The sequence below is a fragment of the Arvicola amphibius genome, chromosome 12, assembly GCF_903992535.2.
Source record: "Arvicola amphibius chromosome 12, mArvAmp1.2, whole genome shotgun sequence".
In the NCBI taxonomy this organism is placed as follows: domain Eukaryota; kingdom Metazoa; phylum Chordata; class Mammalia; order Rodentia; family Cricetidae; genus Arvicola; species Arvicola amphibius.
In genome coordinates this window covers 147,181,473-147,205,318 of record NC_052058.2, presented here as the reverse complement: position 1 = coordinate 147,205,318, position 23,846 = coordinate 147,181,473, and the positions used below count along the sequence as shown (strand labels likewise).

General features: G+C 39.6%; 1 protein-coding gene across 10 annotated transcripts in view; it reads right to left on the bottom strand.

Annotated features, from left to right (window-relative positions):
• Positions 1-23,846, bottom strand: part of Akap13 (A-kinase anchoring protein 13) — a 270,998-nt gene that overhangs the window by 175,816 nt on the left and 71,336 nt on the right. For all 10 annotated transcript variants that reach the window (XM_038314009.1, XM_038314012.1, XM_038314015.1 and 7 more), the window contains exon 3: positions 3,585-3,732. In XM_038314009.1, the coding sequence (XP_038169937.1) occupies positions 3,585-3,732 (148 nt within the window). The remainder of the gene's footprint in view (positions 1-3,584; positions 3,733-23,846) is intronic.

The window sequence follows — 23,846 nt, the reverse complement described above, 5'->3', positions numbered from 1 at the left end:
GTTTATTATTATTGGAGGAAAGGGGGCAAGTACAACGGGATGCAGATGGAGGTCAAATGACAATGTTTGGAACCCAAGTTTCTCCTTCCAATCTGGATTCCACAGATCAAAATCAGATTTTCAGACTTGCATAGCAAGACAGAATTAGAAACGTAGAATGGTTATAACTGTATTACAGTTATGTAAATTTTTTTCTCTAAGATAATTTAGCAATGTCTCATTCCTAACCTATTTGCAGAAAATATTTGATAAAAGGTTACAGACTAACATCAAAATATAGCTGCTTTTTGAAGGTCAATCAATCATCTGGTTTTAGTAAAAGCTAAAATGTAACTAAACACAGACAATGAATCATACAGAGAAAAACCAAAGCCAGTTATATGAATAAATCATGACATTAAAAGGAAGAACAAGGCACAAAGCTTTTTCTTCTTAGAGCTCAGATGACTGGAAATGGCAGAGCTAGTCCTCGAATAAGTAGAAAGGGCAGAGAAATTCCTATCAGGAACACCTGCTGCCAAAAAAAGACAGTGAATATTTATGCAGTAACAGCAACGTGCAAAGCGCTGTGCAGATTTTCCATCAAGAATCTTGATTAACCTGACACTGGCCCTCAGCAGACAGGAAATCGGAGGCTATCATTACCACTGACTGACGCACTGAAACCATCAAAGTCACCACTGGAAAGAGAACAGAGACTACAGTGACAGGCTAAGAACTGCGCTCAAGAAACCAGAAACTCCTTTTGCATTTCCACAAAGAAGAGGGAAAGGGGAAGGGAGGATAACATGTGCACCTTTCTAGAATGCAGTCCCTTCTGAGAACCAGAGCAACAATGCCCATTAGGCAGTAGGGATTACTAGAAAAGCTGATTCAGCTTACACCAGTGAAAACAGAATCCGTGCCTCACGAAGCTGAAATAAAAAGGAAATGGGCAAAACAGAGTGCACGAGTGCACGAGAAGCTAAGTGAACAGATAAATGTCCAAAGGCACTGCAGTGTTTCTTTTCTAGAAAAAGCATACTGAAGAAGGGAAAACACAGGTCTAAGATGACCACAAGAGCAGACTCAAGTCAGTTTGATCCTCGGTTAAAAAGCCAATCCCAAGATACAAACAAGATATTTACAGTTGTTCGGGTCCTGCGCCCACCCCGTGGTCTTGAATATCTACCTCTACCCCTCCACTACAGTATGTTGAATTAATCCAAATGACAGACTCTCAAAGAGACAAGTAAACAAATGTCTCAAACATGATGACCAAAACAGAGGGATTCAGTTTCTCATACCCGAGTATTTTCTAGCTACACTAAAGCCTCACAAGCTAAAGTGACGCCATCATCTTCACTAGCCTCCCCTGGGTCCACGAGGAGCTTTCAGAATTCTGCTGTAATCAGGCACTTCCTATCAGAAATCTTAATGAATTTAGGGGGTGGAGAAAGAATGGGGTTATTGAGGAGGAGAAGAAGAGTGAATCAGTAAGCATCATAGAGAATAGAAGATTTAGGTAAGGAAAAAGCTGATAAATAGAAACGGCAATTCTGTGTTCTGTGTTACAAATGAACGAATGGATCAAGAATGACGAAACTAGTAGCACAGTGCAATGCTGATTCTGGTTAGATCAGATCAGATCACTAGGGCAACAGTGTTCAGAATCAGTAACACAAATGGACACCCACTGATGGTGGAGCTGGGGCATTCCTGGAACACACACACACACACACACACACACACACACACACACACACACAGAGAGAGAGAGAGAGAGAGAGAGAGAGAGAGAGAGAGAGAGAGAGAGACAGACAGACAGAAAGGAGGGGAGGAAGAGAGAGGGAGGAGGGGAGGAAGAGAGAGGGAGGAGGGGAGGAAGAGAGAGGGAGGGGGAGAGGAGGAAGAGGAGAGGAATAGGAGAATTTTAATATAAATTGTAATTAGGAAGAAATTAAGCCATAAAACCCATCTCACTTCTTAGTAAGTCTGCCCAGAGACTGATTCCAGGTTAGAGAACCCTTCTCCCTTAACCAATACACAATGAGCTAAGCAGCTGAAATGCTGCATGGCACCTTAAGTTTTAGATCAGCCTTTCTGACATGATACATATCACAGAAAACAAGATGGCTGGAGGGCTGAGTAACAAACGAGGATGCCTAATATTCTTTAGAAAAGAGCTCATTATCTCTCCTAGCCACCTCTTTATATTTGGGAAATACATTCCTAAGAACTACCTGGAATCTCTATAAATCTCAAAGGTAGGTGATAGGAAAACAACCTGCAGCTGAGACAATTACAGCTGCTACAGTTACAATTACTACAGTTACAACCTAAAACTGCTACAGTTGTGACCTAAAACTGCTAGTTACAAACGCTACAGTTACATCCTGTAACTGCAACAATTACAACTGCTACAGTTACAATTGCTACAATTACTACTGCTACAGTTGCAACCTAAAACAGCCACAGTTACAACCTAAAACTGCTACAGTTGCGACCTAAAACTGCTACAGTTGTGACCTAAAACTGCTAGTTACAACCATTACAGTTACAACCTGCAACTGCCGTTCTCACAATTTTGTAAGTACTGGACATGAAGTCACTTTATAGGAAATGGCACAGAAAAAGAAACTGGCAAACTTATTTGGCACAGTAAGATTCAATATATTCAAAGTGATCAATAAAGTAATAACTTTAACACCATGGCTACCAACAGGGGACCCCCTAGAGCATGCTGGCACGTGAGTCACTCCATCTTATTCTCTATCAAGAAATAATGAAGCTATCAACATTATTTGGAGTATTCTTCAAAGTGCGCTCTTCTGAATTCTGGTGAAAACTAGCCCAACTGTTAATTTTAAAGGAAGACTAAGGAAAAAACCTAGCCCCAAACACAAATCAATGTATCTTCAGATGTTGGGCAGGCAAAGAGAAAACTGCTACGTTATCATCCAACAGCACTGCCCTGATGACTTGTAACTGATTTTTAAATTTTTGAATACAACTGTAAGTAACCCTGCACTGCATGATGTCCTATGGTCTCTAAATCTGTGTAATTGACTTCATGAAAAAGACACTGTAGTTTCTGCAGCCCAGACATGAGGGGTGCATTATTAATTAGGTTTTACCTTGTGCTGTTTGGTCACCATGAAATTCAGAATGAAATCTGAAGTATCATCATGAGAATGTATACCTTCCACATACCAATTTTCTCCAACTCTCAATAAATTGGTTTTTGTTTTTGCTGATCCTGTTATTGCTCAATTTATAACATCACTTTATTTCCTTTACTTCTAGTTAGGTTCAGGCATGTATGGAACACATAAAAGCATTATCAATTTACTTAAAGCTCAACAGCTGTTAGTACTCTGGTTTGCTCCCTCTAATACTCTATGGGGGGGGGCTTTGTGTTCAACTACTATTAAAGAAGCCCAGTATACTGGTATAGGCCTGTAATCCCAGCACTCAGGAGACTGAGGCAGGACACAGAGTTTCTCGGCCATTCTTGGCTATTCACAGCTAGCCCTTGCCTCAAAATAAAAGCAAACTAACAAATACCTACTAGAAGCTAGAAAAAATTTCACTCAGATACTTACCAGGAGTAATTGTTTCCAATGTATCAGAACTGACCTTCCGCGTACTTGTGCAGTGATAGAGGGTAGAACCAGAAAATATCAAGTAAAAAATAGCATCATCTTCAACTTTGTCCTCTTCAGCAAGCAGTATTGTAACAACACAATCGCCCTAGGAATGGAAAAGAGTTCACAAGTCTGCATTAGTGCGGTTCCTGGGAACCTGCTAAATTTCACATCTCATGAATTACTACCAAGTCTATCTGTTCCTCAACAAAGGTGACGGCATCTAGATATGCCTAGAAACGGCAGTGTTCCTTCAAATTCCACCTACAAAGATTTACCTAGGTTCATTAAACTTAAATTTCCTTGACTGTATAAATGGAAGCAACCCTTCTGTCTTTAGAGCTGATATATGAAAACTCATGGGATAGAGTGAACTCTCCATCAATTAAGATAAAATCACTTTTTGAACAATCTGTGCCTCCTAACCACCTGAGATCCCTGTTTTCCTTTAGTCATCCTTCCACTAAGTCTTTACAATAGGTAGCTATCATGCCAGAAACTCTGCACACACCTTTGCCATTATTTATGATGAAAAACATCTTTGTCTACCAGTTCCAAATACTCTTCTATCAGTTTTTATATTTGATGTTTTTAATAAAATGAGGCACATACTTAAATATACCCCGTGAAATACAGCCCTAATTACCATTCTTCTCAATTATAAACATAATTTGTGCTATAACCATAAACTAACAAAAAACTTTAAAACATGAAAGTTTGGGGTACTAGGATTTAATATCCTGCAAATCTTAGTAATGAATTATGTAAACAATAACTTAGTGAAAACCTGGCCATTTTAACACTAAAATTGGGGGGAAGTTATCATTTAATTTATATTTTTTCTCTTTCATTTTATCAACATTGAGGTATGTAAGGCAACCACGCCACCCTGTGGTCACATTATTAAGCTCAGAGTAAGTAAAAGAGAAGGCAGCACTTTGCTATCACTGAAAATCCAAAATCATGAGGTCAAAGCAAAGATTAAGTGTAATAAATATTAATAGCACATTGATTTTGGAGACTTAGTTCAAAGTATTTCCTGGAGCACAAATGTCACTTTTATTTTATTCTGAGTGCTCAAGTCCCCTAAATGCAATTTAAGTCAGAATGAACCATAACTCTAAATAAGGCATAACTTATCTGAAGCACTATAACTATAACTGGAGCACTCTAAAGCACCCTATCACAAGGGATACCGAGGCCAGGAAAAGACTTACTAACTTTGGTCACTACTCCAAACTGTATTTTGGTCTTCTGCATGTATCTTTCTCTGGAAATGTTCACTATTCTTTAGTAACCAGTGTATGTGTCTGAGGCACAATGAGAACAGTCCATTTTCTCTAAGTAAAGGAGCCCCTCAGAGCCTACAAACAGAACACAAAAGTCCATCCTTTTCTTCATATATTGGAAACTAAGACCCATGGGCCACACCCCGCCTCTTGCTTGCTTTGTTAATTTCCATGTCACAAGCAAAGCTTCACTGGAGCCAGCTGTGCCCATTCAGGCACACACTTGCACACTACGGTCACGATCACTTACACCTACATCTTCACAAGAGAGGACGTCTACTTAGATTTCTAATTGAAATTTGTTCACTTAGATTTCTAAACTGGAACTCTAATAATGAATCCTCCTTTGCTTGACCAAGGAATCCTCTCCATGTGAGCATCCACAGTCTCTTGCCGAGGTACTGTTTGTGCCCATAGTAGTTAGGTTTGGGGCTTCCTTTCAATGACAGCAAGAGAAAGTTGAAATAAGCAACTAACATCCTTTTAACAAAGTTTTCAATACCAACCTCTTTTCTCACTCCCAAGACAAAAACAACTAAGTTCTGAATTGCTTTCATACTTCTTTTAAAGCTAAGTCACATAAGCTTATAACCAAGAGAAGGGAACAAAGCTTTATTCAAATACTTCAAGGCAACTCAAATGCTAAATTCCAAAGGCACTTGGCACTGAAGTAGCTGGTTCCCTCTGATAGTCGCAGAGCAAACAAATTTCACATTTCACAGATGCAAGTGACTCCTATTTGTGGTTGTTCACTAAGCACCTACTATTAACTGGAGATGACTTTGAAAGATTAAGCAAGTGGGGTTGAAGAAGAGTTGCAGATCTCAGTAAGAATTTGTATCCAGGTGATGGGTTTTATCTCTACTTTCCATGAAAGAAGCCCTGATAAATTACTCTGCTGTTTAAAACTAGGCCCAACCCATAGAATACACAGAATAAAGACAGTATGTCTGCAGAGTACGTCTGTCACTGCTAACTACACAGATGAGCTTCATAACAACGGTAATGTTCAAGATGGTCTCAACTATTATTTCAGTCTTACCCACTGAGGGGAAAGGATTCCATCTATGTTATCAGTCTCCACTACCACCAGCCCAAGAAACATAGTGCCGTCCTTAGAAAGAGAAAATTTTCCCTTTCTTCATTAATCAGAAGTATATCCTTGAGCTTGATTATTTTTAGGGTCATAATTGGTTTTGCTGATAGCTGACATAATAACTAATGAAAAAGGCAGTCTACATTAAGCATTCTTATACAGATGATCCCCAAATATAAATACACAGTGATTAAAAATGTTAATCAGAGTAACTGCTTAATTGTCCATAAAAATAGGTTTTTAATAAAAAAGATTATAAAAATAAAGGAAGATTCTGAATGGTGGTGAGTCTCAGTTGCCCACATCCTGAACTTACTTGCAGAGAACATCGACTATATTAGTAGCATTGCAAAAATTACCTTAATGATTGAGAAAAAAAATTGTTTTTAACTTTGACTTCTCATCAGGATGCTAAGAATATGTTTTCTTTTCTTCAGACCAAATACCTTCTCTCTATAAGACCTCGCCAGAAGACTTCATTTCACAAGATACTGGTCATCCAGGACCCTCCTTCAATAAGCAGGAATATGGGGAAAGTGGGTAATAGAAAAGAGCTAGGCATTTCAGGAATAAGAAATAATTAATTATTGCCATAGAAGTAGATGAAAGAAAAATGACGAGGGAAACAGGGAACATGGTAAACAGTGATACAGGGGAAATGTAGTAGGAAACTGGGGTAAGGAACTGGTACAAGAGAAGAAATCACTGACGTCTTTGGTAATGCTGGTCAATATTAGAAGGTGGGTCTGCTCAGCAGCAAGATAACTACATCAGTATCCTGGCCAACTTGTATGGACTCATGAGATCCAGCTGTTAGATTTCTGGGAATTCTATGACTGGAACGCTAAGCACAGCTTTTATTAAAAGTTAAACTTACAAATAAGTAAAATAGATTAAAAGCAAATATAAAATGATGGAGGAGAGTTATTTGTCTATGTTACTTTCATTGGTTAATTAATAAAGAAAACTGCCTTGGCCCTTTAAGAGAACAGAAAATTAGGTAGGCGGAATAGACAGAACAGAATTCTGGGAGAGTTGGGGAGACGCTTCAGGCAGTCGCCATAGTGAGTCTCCATGCTTCTCCTCTCCGAGATGGACGCAGGTTAAGATCTCTCCTGGTAAGCCACACCTCGTGGTGCTACACGAATTACTAAATATGGGTTAAAGGAAGATGTGAGAATTAGCCAATAAGAGGCTGAAACTATGGGCCAGGCAGTGTTTAAAAGAATACAGTTTCTGTGTAATTATTTCGGGTAAAGCTGGCCGGCGGCCGGGTGGCGGGACGCAGCCCCGCCGCTTCATTCTACAATAACATACATTAAAAGTCTATATTAATAAGTCTATAGTTTACTATATTGTTTTGAGGTTTATATTATGGTGTGCATATGGAAGAAAATCTATATAATAGTGTATGTGCTATTGACATATTTTTTCCCAGGATACATTGCTTGACAATTCTGTCCCTAGTGAGGTGGGAAGGACAGCTTGAAATCAATCACTAAGGGAGAAATTATGTTACTAAAATTGGCAAATGCTACATATCAGGGCTGGTGATAAAACACTCTGATAAACGCAATGTAAAGAAGGGTGGATTTATTTAGGTCACGGTTCCAGGTTACAGTCCATAATGGGAAAGAAGTCACGAGGCAGGAGCTTGAAGCAGTAGGTTATACCCCATCAAACAGAAAGCTCAGTCTACTTTCTCCTCTTAAATTGGGAAGCGGTGCCACCCACAATGGGCTGGTACTGCCACCCTAATTAATATACTAAATATAATCCCCATAGGTAAGACTAGAGGCTCACCTCCCAAGTGATGCTAGTTTTTACCAAGTTGACAACCAACATTAACCATCACAAGATCCTTTGTTTCCAATCAACTAAGGACCAGAGGGTAAAGAATTTTCACATCAGGCCCAGTTAAGATGGAGTACTTTTCCTGTTTTAACTTTATACCCTGAGCTATAAAGGAGGAAAGCAATTCTGCTTGTCTCATAAGATTATTACAAGAATTAAGTGACTTATTTTATTTTTTTAAAAAAGGGACCTATAGCGATGCATTGCCACAGTCTATTTCAACAGCACTGCTGCTGTACACGGAGCTTACCTAGTTAAGAAATGTAAAAGGCTCCAGAAATAAAGACCTTTTGGCCCAGCAGTCTGTCACTGTGGTGATGCAAATGAGATGTCCCCACCCCCAGTCTCAGATATTGAATACTTGGTTCCAGTTGGCGGCACTGTGAAGAGGCTTAGGAAGTGATGGCCTTCTTTTATTTTCATTTTTGTGGGAGTTTTCATTCCTCAGATTTTTGTTGTTTTCTTGGTTTTTTTTGGGGGGGGTGGTTAAAAGAGAGAACGTAAGTGTGTGGGTAAGGAGGCAGAGGGGAAGGATCTAGGAGACGTAGGGGAATGGGAAAATACCATCAAAATATATGGTATGAGAAATTTTTTTTTTTTTTCGAGACAGGGTTTCTCTGTGTAGCTTTGGCTGTCCTGAAACTCACTGTGCAGACCAGGCTGGCCTCTAACTCAGAGATCTGCCAGCTCTGTCCCCTGAATACTGGGATTAAAGGTGTGCCCCACCCATCAAGGAATCAATTTTTGGTTAAAAAGAAAAATAGAACACAAAGTTAGGTGGGTAGATGGGGTGAATCTGAGAGGAGTTGGGGAGGAGTGCGAGTATGATAAAAATGTCATATAATATCCTCAAGGAATTAATGAAGATATTACTTAAAAAAGACTTCTAAGTTATATACAATGCATGGTCCTGAACTGAATACTAAATGATCTTTTAAAATTGCCACTACATTAGGACAACAGGCAAATCTTGAATGAGATTTTTACATATTTAATGCTGTACCAGTGTTCAATTTTCTGATACTTTCTAATTATACTGTGATTATAAGCCAATATTCTTGCTCCTGTTCTTAGCAAATACACGATGAAATATTTAAGATAAAAGAGCATAATGACTACAACCTGTCTTTAAATGTTTCAGAAAAATGGCAACAGACAGGTGAAGAGCATGGACTGCTCTTGCAAGAAGACCCGAGGTCCATTTCCAGCACTCATGTCAGGGAGCTCACAGCAACACCTAACTCCAGTGCCAGGGACAAGCTCACACCTCCGGCTTCCGCAGGCACCTGCACTCACATGCACATATGCACAGAGACATGGACACATGGGGAGAGAGCTACTTTTTCATACGGGTGCATACACACCTAGGCTTGCTCCTCTGCTTTAAGCACACTTGTTATCATTTTGCAAAATCATTTCCTAAAGCAAGCAAAGATCAATGGCCTGATACAACGTCCCCATGGGCAACAATGCAGTCCTTATAAACTCAAGGCAACTTGTGCTCAATGTCACTGGACAATTTCACAACAGAGGAACACTCTGTAACAGCAAGCAAAGCCAGAGCAGCTGTAGTCATTAGAAATCCCAGTCTCCAGTAAAAGAAACAAAGGCTCCTCAAATGGTTGGTGCTAGCCTGGGTCGGGTCTGTTAGATGAGTCCAGAACACTCTCTCTTGAGAGAGAATAAGGAGTGGGAAGGGGAGGAACTCAGAAAGTTAGAAAGGCGTGCCTTAAGTACACACATAAAGACCAGATTAAAGTGGCTCCTTCTAGACAAATCTGGGACTATTGGAAAACCAAATAACGGGGCTGGAGAGATGGCTCAGTAGTTAAGAGCACTGACTGCTCTTCCAGAGGACCCGTGTTCAATTCCTGGCACCCATATGGCAGCTCACAACTGTCTGTAACTCCAGTTCTAAGGGATCTGCCACCTGAATACAGATATACATGCAGGCAAAACACCAATGCATATAAAATAAAAAAAAAAAAGAAGTGCCACCCACCCTAAGTAAAGGACAGACGGGTACTTATTGCACTGATTATGAAGTTTGTACATAATTTGAACACTTTTAAAATTATTTGTAAACGAAAGGAACAAAACAAACAAAACCCACAATGCCCAAAAGATTCTAAAGATATAAAGGACTGGGGATGTAGAATGCTCTACCAATGTAGATGCATACAGTGTTCCATAATTAAACAGCCAGCTCTGTGAAGCCCACTTAAAACTGGGCCCTGAACTCGGAGCACGCGGCTTGTCATTACTCTCACACAACTGCCCCTCACTTGGTAAACTGAATAATACAATACAGTATTTTCAGCACCAAACTTGCTTCTTGAACAGTAAATGTTTGAGTGTATAGAAGGCAAGATAAACTAACACCTACTACTATTGTTTTTTAAATGTCTGCTGTAGTTCAGGGCTGAGCTATGTGCAATGTAGTACTACAGGACATTCTTATTCCCAGTTTAGTGATGAGCAAAGTACTATTTATTTATGTGTGGGCCTAGGGGTATTATGTGCACCATGTATTTGTGTAGGAGCCTACAGAGGTCAGAAAAGGGCTTTGGATTCCCTGAAACTTAAGAGTTACAGGTGACTGTGAGCCACCAAGTGGGTGCTGGAAACCAAACATAGGTCCTCTCCGAGAACAGTCAGAACTCGGAACTGCTGAATCATATCTCCAGCCCTAAGGCCCAGAGAATGTTTACTTTAATGACTTGCCTGAGAACAAAACTAGAAAGGGTCAAAATTAAAACTCAAGTACAATTCCAAAGTTTATATTCTTCCCATAATTCTGATCCTAAAGGATAAAGCCTAAAACACAGATGGAAATAAAAGTGCTGTTTATAAATAAGTAATTATCAATAGAAGAAATATATCAATGGAAGAAATAGAAGAAATATAAATTATATATAATATATAATACTTATGAAATTTATAAATATAATATATATATATATATATATATATATAAAAATAGTAAACTTTCAGTAGATACCAAAAGAGATGTTTAAATTGAACAGGGATGTTCATCCTAAAATACTTCCTATTTCTCTTTAATAAACTGTTATCAATAATACTAGTAGTCGGTAACAACAAGGCTTTTTGAAGATCATATAATCTAGACAAGATATGATTGTTAGTCTGCACTAATTAGGTAAAGCTAGTCTGTATAAAGTTAAAAAGACTCTTGCCAGTTGTGGCACACCCCTACACTACTACAGTGAGGTTGGTGGCTGGCTATATACTCACATATTGCTCTTGCAAAGGACTCAAGTTCCTTCCAGAAGCAGTGACAGACATGCACCTTAGTAAATGACAGCAGCTCTTCTACAAGATGAATGCTCACATGCTACACTGAAGACTATAACCAGGAGAGCTTCTGTAGAAATGCCTATACCCCATGCTGCCTCAGACTCAAGGCAGATCATTTTAGGTGGACACACAAGCCCCAAAGATGTCATCACAACACATCTGAGTGACAGAAAGTACTAGCTTATGCTGGCATTCTTTAAAGTGGCTGGCCTATAGCAAGTATGTCCTTAGTGTTTGTTGAGTTGAACCTAAAATATTTCATATTTTAAAAAAGGAACTTCAAATGCTACACAAAATAAGTACATGAAGTCTGTCCTTTCCTCTCATTCGAGACACTGGAGAACACATGGGGGAGGCACTGTGACAGAAAATGAGGCTATAAAGACAAAAGAATTCTTGCTCCTTTCAGGCTCAGTTTCTTCAGGGAGAAGATTTATAAAGCTGTACACAGCTCCAGCTGAATAAGAAGTACTGCAGGAAAAGCAAGATTAGGGAGAACAGAAATGAAAGGAGATCATGATGTGACTGAGCAAAGTACAGTAGAAAGGCTTCCCATAGAGTCATCTCTAAGGGTCCAAGAGAACAAAAGTTCTGTTGCTTGATTTCAAATTCCTCTCGAAACAACTCACTGACAAAGGTGACAAGAGAGGAGGAGAAAGAAATTAGACTCTAGATCCAGTCGTCCAGGAAAGAGCTGTGGGATCTGAGAAGCTGTAAACACTAGCTATGACAGAACTTTTACAATGCCATGTAACAGTGGCAAACCCCAATAAATATTAACTGCCCTTACATTTACATCTTCATGAGACATTCTTTATACTGAAACTCACCCCAAACACTGTAATACAAAATTTAATAATTATGGGACACAAGTTATGGGAGGGAGAGAAGGAATACTTATGTGTCCAAACACAAAAGTCTTCCTTCCATTCGAAAGCACTATTTCTTAAACGCCAAGAAGCACCTCAGGAGCAGAGTATTTGCCACTGTGCTGAATGTGGCCTCTAGAGTGAGTGGATGATGAGTGGAAATACTTGTTCACTTTGCCAACAAAACCAACTCATATATGTAATGACTGCCAAGCAATCATGTTACATTAGGAACTGTTCAGAACTAGGGTAGAAGGGTCTTATCTTATGCTTTAGGACAGCAGTTCTCAACCTCTGAGTCGTGACCCCTTTTGGGTCACACACCAGATATCCTGCATATCAAATATTTACATTATGATTAATAGCAGTAGCAAAATTAGTTATGACTTAGCAACAAAATAATTTTATGGTTGGGGGCCATCACAACGTGAGGAACTGTAGTAAGGGCCACGGTGTTAGGAAGGTTGAGAACCACTGTTTTAGGAGTCAGAAATAATCAGATCATAAAAAGTAACCTTAGACGAAAAATTCCTTTGGGAAAAAGATTAATACAAGGAGGAGGCTGAAATGTGCATGAAGCAGGGGTGAAAAACATTGTCACACTTCGTGTGACAAAAATGGAGACAGAAAGTTCCTCTGAAAAGTCACACTTAAGCTGAAACCTGACGGCATCGAGTCAGAGAGCACTGCAAACAGAAGGCAAGTGCAAGCCAGCATTAAGAAGGAACAAAGCTCAGTGAGGACACACACTGACTGGAGGCAACAGGACTGTGGAGGGCATCACATGGGGATTTGTTTGTTCTGAGTGTGCTCTTAAACCACTAGGAGGAGGGGCAAGCAACATAGTAACATAATTCACGTCTTCTAACAATTACAGTTCCTGTGTGAGGAAAATACTATGGACAGAAATTACAGACGAGGAAGATCACTCGGGAGGCCATCAAGAATGGTCCCAAGGGTAGACAACAGTGTCACCACCTGCTTTGAGTAGAGCCTGCTCAAGTCCATCTGTGAAGGTATCAAGTAAACAAAGTAAAATGCCACAAAAGAAGGAGCCCCCAGTCAGTGACATGTGGGTAAATCTCTATTCCCAGAAACCATGGCCCACAATCTTGCTACTACTTCTTGGGCAAATCTTAAAAGAGCCACAATGTAAGCGCTCCCCTTATAGCCAATGCCTGCCTGCTCTCAGGAGCAGTGGAGGTCTGAGATTCAGGGGGAGCAGACACCAGCTCCCCAGGAAGAAGGCTGTGACCCCTGTTACAGAATTTGCACTCTAAACCACAACACCGCCCCCCTTCTCATCAACTTTTGAGTAAAATTCATATCAACTCAGAAAAGACTGGAGTTTTCTAAACTATGCCAAAGGGAAGTTGGTCTCAAGAAAGAGGTAAACCATTTTTTGTACCATACAACACCACAAGTTTCTGTTTTAATCCTAACGCCCAAGAAGGAAGGTAAACAGCCTTTCAAACTAAGATCATAACAGTCTCTACCATGTATATGCTGACCTCAGGTCTAATGTAGTGGTTGGGAAATTTTTCCTGTGAACTTGGAAAAACTTTCAGCTTTGTGGAACATATACAGTCACTGTCACAATTACTCAGTTCTCTTTTTTTATAGCTCAAAAGCAGACATGTACAACAACACATAAGAAAACAAGAATAGGTGATGGAGGAGTGTCTATGTGTTACTTTTATTAATAAAAAAAAACTGCCTTGGCCCTTTAAGAGAACAGAAAATTAGGTAGGCGGAGTAAACAGAACAGAATGCTGGGTAGCAGGCAGTCGGGAGATGCTTCAGGCAGTCACCATAGTGAGTCGTCATGCTTCTCCTCTCCGAGATGGACGCAGGTTAAGATCTCTCCTGGTAAGCGATCCACCTCGTGGTGCTACACAGATTACTAAATGTGGGTTAAAGCAAGATATGAGAATCAACCAATAAGAAGCTACAGATAACGGGCCAGGCAGTATTTAAATGAATACAGTTTCCGTGTAATTATTTTGGGTAAAGCTAGCCACGTGGCGGGACGCAGCCCGCCGCTCCTTCTACAAATAGGGCTGGCAAAATAGCACATCTTAAAGGCCCTTGTCAGAACCCCACCACTCAAGTCTCACAATCTCCTCACAGACTTCTGTGTGATCCACAGAGTCTACATGTTGGAATAAGAGAACCTACTCCCACACTGGCCTCTAACTTCCACATTCATGTTCTCTCTATAAACAACTAACTAGAAAAATAAAAGCATGACCCTGCTTCAAAAAGCAGGTAGTAGGCACATGTCAGTCTGGAAACTCCTTGTCTAAAAAGCTTTTGGGGGGATGTGTGAGGTGATCAATGATGAGGTGATCATGCTAAGAAGAACTCTATTGTCCCAGAAAAACGCTTATGGTTTTTATTTAGATGAAACCATGCTATGTGTTCCTTAGCAGGGACGGATACTAAACTGTATATACATTTTACTGGTTCTTGTTCTTGGCCAAAACCAACAAGAAACACATGAAAAATTCATTCCTGAATGAGTAAGAGAGACTCAGACAAACAGAAAATGCGCAAACAGAAGCTACAGGCTAACAAAAGAGAAAGAAAAGGAAATAAATAACCCAGTTTCAGAATATAAAGACTTATTAAATAAAGTAAAACAGCATGAGTCTTTAAAAGAAGGGGGAGCACAAGTATGAACTAAGTAGACAGACACAGGGTAAATCCACGCAGAGGAGGTGAAGAGACACACACAAAGTCACTACGCTGGTAAAATGACACGGTTCAGTCATGGAGCAATATGCCGTGGCTTGAGCACCAGGAGCACACAAGCCAGGACCAGAGTTCCTAGTCCGATGTACACTAGACAGAGGGGAGCCAGGGAAAGGCTACATCATCTGCCACACATGGCTGGTAAAGGTTAGGTACGCTCATCATGACACTAACACCATTATCCTTCAAATGTGTGTGTGGATGAGCAAGAACTTCCCATCCTACCTCTTATCTGTCTCGCTCTGCTTTACTTTCTTCTCTAACACTTATCGTATGACTCATACATTAACAATATACAGTGTATCGGTGTACAGAATTCTACGACAGCATGTTTATCTGAGTTACGGACATACTTGCTTTATTCAATGCTGTATCAGCCCAAAAGTGTATGAAGTTGTTGTAAGTGTTCAATAATGTTGGCTGGATAAAAGAATTCTTAACTCCATTCTGCAAACAATCTCTCTCCCCAATGCCTATTATGGGGATAACTGGATGAGAAATCAGGAAATCTAAAATGAAATACTCTGAAGATAAGAGTTCAGCTGAAGTCCATAAAATGATGGTTAAAAGGAAGCAAGACTCAAAAACACTCATGATAAGAAACTATAACAAGATCATCCCATCTATTGTACCCACTCTTAGAGGAAAAATGCTCAGACACATTCCAAGAGCCTTGGGTAAAGCCCACTACCAACTAGCAAGCAAAGCTTTAACTTTCCTTAACAACATAAACAGAAACCAACTGAGGAATTTACTGATTTTAGTACTAACTAGGTCACTGCAGATACAGACGAGGGTTGATTTCACTGGTAGAAAATATACAATTTTTGATGTCTCTCTTTTGACAGATGCCCAATTAAACCCACTTATCAATCTTCTTTTAACATATTCACGTACATTCCAGTTAAACGTGTTCCTCTCTTCAATGTTAACAGAACTCAGATTAACCAATACTACTAATAATGAAGTTGCTCCTACTGTCTTCCAGCTTTGTCATTCTGCAACAGCAAGACAGAAACAAATGCAGATTTGTAGGCTTCGCTTCTTTGTTCTAGCAAGACAAAACCAGCAGATGGCGCCCAATTGATGTTTCTTTCTCTGTGGAAGAGAGTTCCTCCCAAATGCAAGAATTCTGAGACTTAAGATGAAATGGAAACAAAGTACAACATGAAGTGTCCTGTCCCTGAAGAGAATGAAGTTTTTAAAGTTGTTCCAAGTTCTTTCTGTTGCTGTATACCGCTCAACTTCTCAGTCTGTTTTTGTTAAACAAGCACTGCTAAACTATCTGCAGGTGCTGGACCTAGATTTCCTGGTTTGTTTGTTTGTTTGTTTGTTTGTTTTTAAAGCAACTTCTCCTCTCTCAGGACTGTTTCATAACTATGTGCAACTGCTCAAATAATTAGGTCAACACTTAAAGAGACATTCTCCCTTCTGAAACAGGATCAGGTATTTGCTTAAAATGCAGAAAACAGTTTATTATTATTATTATTATTATTATTATTATTATTATTATTATTATTTCCATTTAGAATTTCAAGGAAAGAGCTGAAAGCTATTAGGTAGCATCAGGTTTTCTTCACTCTTGTACCCCTCTTCCTGGGAACAAGATTCTTAGCTACACTGTTATCACGCTGCTGTGGACTGAAAGACAGCATACTGGCTTGGCTGTTGTACTCAGTTCTCAGTTACCTGCTATCATCCTGGGTTACTTATTATTCTTGATTCTCTTCCTTCTCCTCCAAAGTCATCAATGAAGCTAGTTCACCAATTTTATGCTACCCTTACACACACTAGACAATAGAGAAGTTTCCATAAATCTGGTCAGGTACCCAAAAATGTAAAAATAGATATGCATTGCTAACTTCACAGGGGTCGGGGGAGACCTGGTTTGAGTTGGAAAACTCTGTCCCTTGCTAGCAGTAACACAGGTGTTCTGACATTGCCTGCACAGAGTGGTCATCTCGTGAAGGTATTAGGATTACAAGAAAATAAAGTAGAGAACACAGCACACTATGTAAGTACTAGCAGGTGTTAAATAATCAGAGGTACATATGATTATAACTATAAACAACATACTTTTCTGCCACTCCCTCCCGCATATATATGCACAAATACATCAAACTGAAAAAAAAATCAGTATTACCAACTCTATACTAAGCAGAAAAACTATGGCTGGGCCTCATGTCTTCAAACATTCTTTTTCTCCCAGTCAAAAAGTAAAAACACTTTTAATTCTGAGCAAGATACAGATAATGTATAACCGTACCCTTAGATGTGCCAAGAATAGTAAATAGTAAATGTCATTGAGATCTGGAAAACTGGCTTCATGGAGCAAAAATAAACAACAGCAGACCTAAATTCTTAAGGTTTGCTGCCTGAATTCACACACACAACAAGGATGGACTAGACCATGTCAGCAAAACCTCAAAGTAGAATTTTGGAATGCCAGAGGTACCTCCTAATTCTGTGTTCATTAAGAGTAGGTTAAACTCATTCCTGATCTTCAAACAAATGCAAGATTTAAAAAAAAAAAGTCGGAAATGAGCCCACAACCAGATTGGTGGGTCCCATGAACCAAAAAAGGAATGTACCATTGCCTGAGCAGTAAGATAAAACTCACATTTCCTTCTGTGGACAAAACAAAGAGAGACAGCTGAGAATTCCACCCCAGCTGCCAGATGCTCTGTATATCACATGGGGTCAGCAGTTAATCCAAACAAAGTTTTGTGGAGGGCTCCATGGATATACGAGAGCCAACAGCTCTTTCTTGGTTTAAAGAGGAGTAAACAGAGCCAGGGAGATGGGTCAGCAAGTAAGGGTGTTTTTCTCCCAAGCCTGAAGACCTGAGCTGGATCCCACCAGTCCACATGTTAAGGGAGAGAACTGACCCCTGCAAGTTGACCTCTGACTTCCACATGCTGTGGCACTTATGCCCCCATACACACAAATTAAATAGACAAATGAATGAATATATACGTAAATAATTTTTTTTAAGAGTGAGAAAAAGGAAACTGGAGAGATAGATTAACAGGGGTCAAGACCACTCTGAGTTCAATTCCAGCATCCATGCTGGATGCTGGCTAGTTCACATCTGCCTGTAACTCCAGGTCTATGAAGTCTGATGCCCTCTTCTGGCTTTTTTAGATACCTGTACCCACTTGACATCCAATCAAACAAACACATAAATAAAAAATTTTTATTAAAAAAAGAACATTAATAGTCTCATCTCAAATGACAAAGCAAATCTCAAAGAAGCAATGAAAAACTTCTGTCTTCAAACACTGCTAACTTTAAGATAATAAATCTTACCCCAATTTCTTCTTCTATAAAATAAGAAAACAATTCCTAATTCATTGCTTTGTCAGACGAGTAGAACAAGATGACTAGGAAAGCACACAGAGAGCTCCAAGTGAATAACAGATACGGACAGAAGTTTGGCTAAAACTCCCATTTATGCACTGTCAGTCCCAAGTTCTCACTAAAGACCACACCACAGAGGTCAAAACAAAAAAACACTCTGTCACTTGCTCCAGATCACAAAGTTTTCCTGTTCAGTTTCATCTCTTAACTGAGCTTCCCTTTGAGGACATAAATCTTCTAACTTCTTCAGAAAATCTGGTATTTATTCACGCATGGGGTAAAGCTCTTTCCTGAGGATGACTCGGATTCTACCTGAGAATATTTAACCAAAAGCGCCGTGCCTACTGTGTGCAAGGCACTGAGATACAGAAACACAAGTTAAACTGAAAGCAATAAAAACAAATTTCAAGTACTGCTCTCAGCCCTCAAGAAATGTGTAACTTCTATGTGTACATAGAAGTGCACCTGAAGCTGTAGTGGCCTGTGGAGCACAGCACACAGAAGAGAGGCACGATGGGCTCCACAGAAGGGAGGATAAGGCAGAGCACCACAAAGACAAATGCTAGGAAATTCATCCTGAGATCTGAGCGGTTTGGTGGTGGTGGTGTGGGGGGGGTATTCCAAAGCAAGTAATAAACAATATATTTGGAACTCGTTTATTACCTGGCATTCTACCAACTCAGCATAGCACCGCCCATAGCTAGGAATCTTTAAACTCCCAAATGCTGATGTCAAAATACTGTGTGCATTTATGCTGTAATTTCTATAGTCCGTACACAGGCAAATTAGAAAAACCTATGGCATCTGATAAGTTCTATTTGTATCATGACCTATACTGCTCCCACTGCAAAGCAGATGTGGCCTTAATTATCCCTGTCCACACAAAGAATCTGTGAAAAATTCCAAAAGACATAAAAAATGTGAGGGACTGGAGAAGTGGCTCAGAGGTTAAGAGCACTGACTGCTCTTCCAGAGGTCCTGAGTTCAATTCCCAGCAACCACATGGTGGCTCACAGCCATCTCATCTGTAATGAGATCTGGTACCCTCTTCTGGCATGCAAGCATACATGGAAGGTATGTTGTATACATAATAAATAAATAAATCTTTTTTGTAAAAAAAAAAAAGCCAATGAAATGTTGAAGCAGACCTATCAGAAATGTATTGTTTAGATAGATAATCCACTTAAGAAGTCAGAATGCTGATCATTCTACCATGGTAGGAACAAAATATAACCTACCTGTAAAGTGAGTCACAGACTGTTTCATCCCTGCTGTGGAAACACATTTCCCTGGAATGGGAGTGTGCATGTGTGTAAGGGGGAGGGGCCCACTAACAAACTGGTTCTCTTTCCTACTGAAGCAACTGAGAACACTTAAGTACAGGTATCCTAAGTTCTGTGTTTCTTCCCAACTTTGATTTATGCAAACTACATTTAAGAATAACTTTTAAAGTGGTCAAAGATTTAGGCTCCTCTCTATCTCAACACAGTACCTGCATTAGTGCTATCAGATGATGAACCTAAGGGCATTTGGACTGAGATCTGTTCTAATCATCATGAACAAGCACTTCAATCCAATGCCCAAAGTGCAAATACTAGCAGGCTGGAAACAAGTCCAAAGTGGGGGGAAAAATCCAATGTGGTAGCCCTAAGTCATTCTTTGTCAACATCCAAACGCACAATGGGTCTGGTCTGGTCAAATCCACTGCAGTGGCTGAGGGATCTTTATTAACTCACACTTGCCAGGATGTGAAGTAGAAATATTAACCACACTCTCATGCTTATTATGAAGAGCATATTAGGAAATCCATATTAACTGCAAGCCATAATACCTTTCCCCTGTTGAAGATGTCATTTTAAATAGTTTTCTTTTCCTTTGAAAACCAGACAATAACAGCTGTGGATTAGCCTAATAGAAACAGCTAAAATCACTAGATATGGTTTTGTTTTGCAGAACTTAAATAAGGAAAGGCATCCAGTACTGGCTATTCTTTTCTTCATAAGACTTTTTTTTTTCAATTTCAGGATGTTTTTGTCTCATCTTAGAAGTTATTACGTACAAAAATATTGGTACCAGGGGAAAAAGAGAGAAAGGACAACATAATAAACTGTATTTGTCAGGGTTCTGGAAATTTGTTTTGCAATTGAAATGGCTCTTCCCCTTGAAAATCTAATAAACAGGAGCCTTATCCTAAACATAGGGTAGATAATGACTAGTAACCCATGTATTTATTACCTTGGAATCTGTCTTGGAAAAAAATTTATCTCTCATGTGTGACTTTATCATCAAATTAAATATTTTAAAGAACTTTTAAAGGTATTTGCTTTGTTGGAGGAGCTCCTTTGTGTTTCCTCAAAAAGTAGATGTATTTGATGGAAACTTTCCTACTGGCTCCACAGCCAAAAAGTAAACAAACAGTCTTAGAGCCATAAAAAGGCAATTTGCAACAGAAGAATATGAGAAATACACCCCTACTTTTCCCCCTTAAATGTGTTCTTCTGGTCATTTTATCAAATTGCCAGCATCCAATATAAACCATCTGGGACAGTGTTTGGCACAGCAGTCTCCTCTAGAGTTACAGCTAAAAATAGCATTAACCACAGTAGACTCAAAGTCCACTGAAACACGTCAGAAACCAGTAAAGAATATTATTCTAATACATGCAAAGTATCCAAAAATGCAGAAGCTGAATTCTAAGAAATACCTCCATGTTCTAGCGCCTTGACCTCACTTGTTCAGGGCTTAAAACTCATCACCCTATTAAGGATGCTCTAAGTACAATGATGAAGCATCTGGCTGGTTACTTCACTGAGATGGCTATTCAACTATGTCAAAAGTTACAAAATACGATTTAATTAGAGCATGTCTCCTACTTATTTCAAATAAAGATGGCAAACTAGTCTACATTTCTGCAGTTCACGATGTCCTAACCCTTACCTGTTTGGTCCATCAGTGCTCTATTCAAACACTTCCTCTCCTTCAGTCTTCCAATTGCTACATTTCTCTTAGTCCATTCATTCAGATTCGAACCCTACAACTTCTGTTTGCATGTTGTCTTAAAGTCAAATCAGCTCAAGTCCTGTTCCCTTCACACTGACTGAAGAGTCTGCCACCTGATCAGCTCTGTCCTAAGTTGAGACTATAAGCAATCCCTTCAGTCTCTTTATTGCTGAGTCTGTTCAAGACAAAACTCAACACTCCCTAAAATACAATAATTCCCATGGCTCATGAAATTACTCCCCAGGCTTAGACTTTCTCGAAAGCCATTCCCACATGAAGAGCTAACTGCAAGAATGTACTTGGTGTAAAGTAGTAAAGATATATTCACATTCATATTCATTTTCCACCACCACCCCATATATAAACTAAAGAATTCATTCTAAGTCTCCCAATTCTTGACACCTATACCTACTGCTTCCTTGTACCTTGGGTCTAAGAGGCAACAAAGACCTTTTCCATCTTCTTTCAGCAACCAAAAACCTGGCTTCCCCTTTAGCTGTTAGTCTAGAGGAGGATTTGTTTACTGTTACTAGTGATAAGTTGTTAAATCAAGTAGTACTTAGTTGTGGAGCACATAGTAAGGCCTAGCTGTTTTATTAAACACCACCAACCTTTCTTTTATGCACTTGGCTTTCCTTTGACTGTCTGACAGCATCTCTTACTCCTTACTGTCCCAGTAAGGCCATACTTTTATTCTTTATAGCATGAAGACCAAAGTGCACATGCACTGTGCTCATAAAACACTAGCAATTGCTGGGCATGGTGGTGCACACCTTTAATCCCAGCACTTGAGGGGAAGCAAGGGAATCTCTCAGCTCAAAGCCTGTCTGATCTATAAAGGGAGTTTCAGGCCAGTCAGGCCTACACACACACACACACACACACACACACACACACAACTCAAAGGAAGCAGTTGTTCAATCTAAACAATGCAAATTTCATAATTTTTATAATTTAATCTGAACTGTTTTTACTTACTCTACAACCACTCACTACTGCATCCATGTTAGGTATGGTTTGTTACGGCTCAGTTGGGAACAACATTTGTTAAGAACCAGATGCAAGAAGCTGGAGAGAGAGCTCAGCAGATAAGACCATGTGCTGCTCTTCCAGTGGATGTTTGGGTCCTAGCACCCGTGAGGTGACTCACAACTATCTGTGACTCTAATGTAAGGAAATCTGGCACCTTCTTCTGGCTTCTGTGAACACCAGATATGCGCATGCTGTACATCCTTATTTGCACGCAAAACACTCACACACATAAAAATTAAGAAAAAAAGAATCTGGTATACAAAGATAAAGATAACGTTTTGTTCAAACCTCAAGTAATGTGTTATTTACAATGAGCTCTCTATTGATATCAGCGCTTGTTTTCTTTTTATTGCTGTGACCAAACACCTGAAAAGAAGCAACTTGAGGGCAGAAGGATTTATTCTGGCTCAAAGTTTAGGGAGGCAAAGTTCATTGTGACTGACAAGGCATGCAGCAAGTAACTCCACAGCAGTGGGAGCATGGGAAAGCTTGCTCATCTCAACAGACTATGTCATGGACACACTGGGGCCTATATGTGAGGCTAGACCCTTACGACCTGCTTTCCAGTGACCTACTTCCTCCAGCTAAGTTACACCCTATAAAGGTTCCACAGTTTCTCAAAACAGAACACCCAAACAGACCACCCGCTGGAATCATATGTTCAAACACATGAACCTGTGGCAGACAGTTTACATTCAAACAAGAATTTGAAGGTATAGCTGACAGAGAAAAAGGTGCCCCAATTTGGAAAAGGTGCCCTGATATGCAAAAGGTGCTTCCAAACCAGAGACAACATTAGATGAAAAAAATGAGCAACTTCTTATACCATCTTATGAGGCTTCAATTCACTGGAATAGATAAATTCACTATCTTAATCAAGAAACCAAAGTTAATTCTCCAATAATTAGACATGAATGAATAAAGCAAGCTGGAAATGGTGGCACACACCTTTAATCCTAGTACTGAAGAGTCAGAGGCAAACACATATCCCTGAATTCCAGGCAAGCCTGGTCTACACAGTGAGATGTTACCTCAAAACAACAACAAAAAGAAGAAAGTTACCAAAAGAGCATTGTTATATAGTACTACAAAATCACAAGAAAAACATCACCAAAACCCTAACTGCTACAACACATGACTTATGCTTTTTTATAAATATCAATATGAAAAAAGTACTTTTTCATGATTAAGAAACTGAGATATAACTACATTGTAACACCGTTGGAAATCCAGAGCTGGGAGGAGAGAGCTAAGAAAACTCTGGGATAGTCAAGGAAACTTAGATATATGATGTGGGATTCCCTCTGTTATTACCATTAATGAATAATGAAACTGCTTTGGCCTATAGTAGGGCAGAACTTAGCTAGGCAGAGAAAACTAAACTGAATGCTGGGAGAAAGAAGGCAGAGTTAGTCACATTCCATGGAGCCGCCAGAGGAGAAAGACGCAAGCAGCTAGGTGGAACCTTGCCAGTAGGCCATGAGCCTTGTGAAAAAATATAAAATAATAGAAATGTGTTAATTTAAAATGTAAGAGCTTGCTAGGACAAGCAGTGATTTAATTGATATATTTTCTGTATGGTCATCAGAAGTCTGGGTGGCCGGGAAACAAACAAGCAGCTTCCTACTACAGATACAGACTTATATTA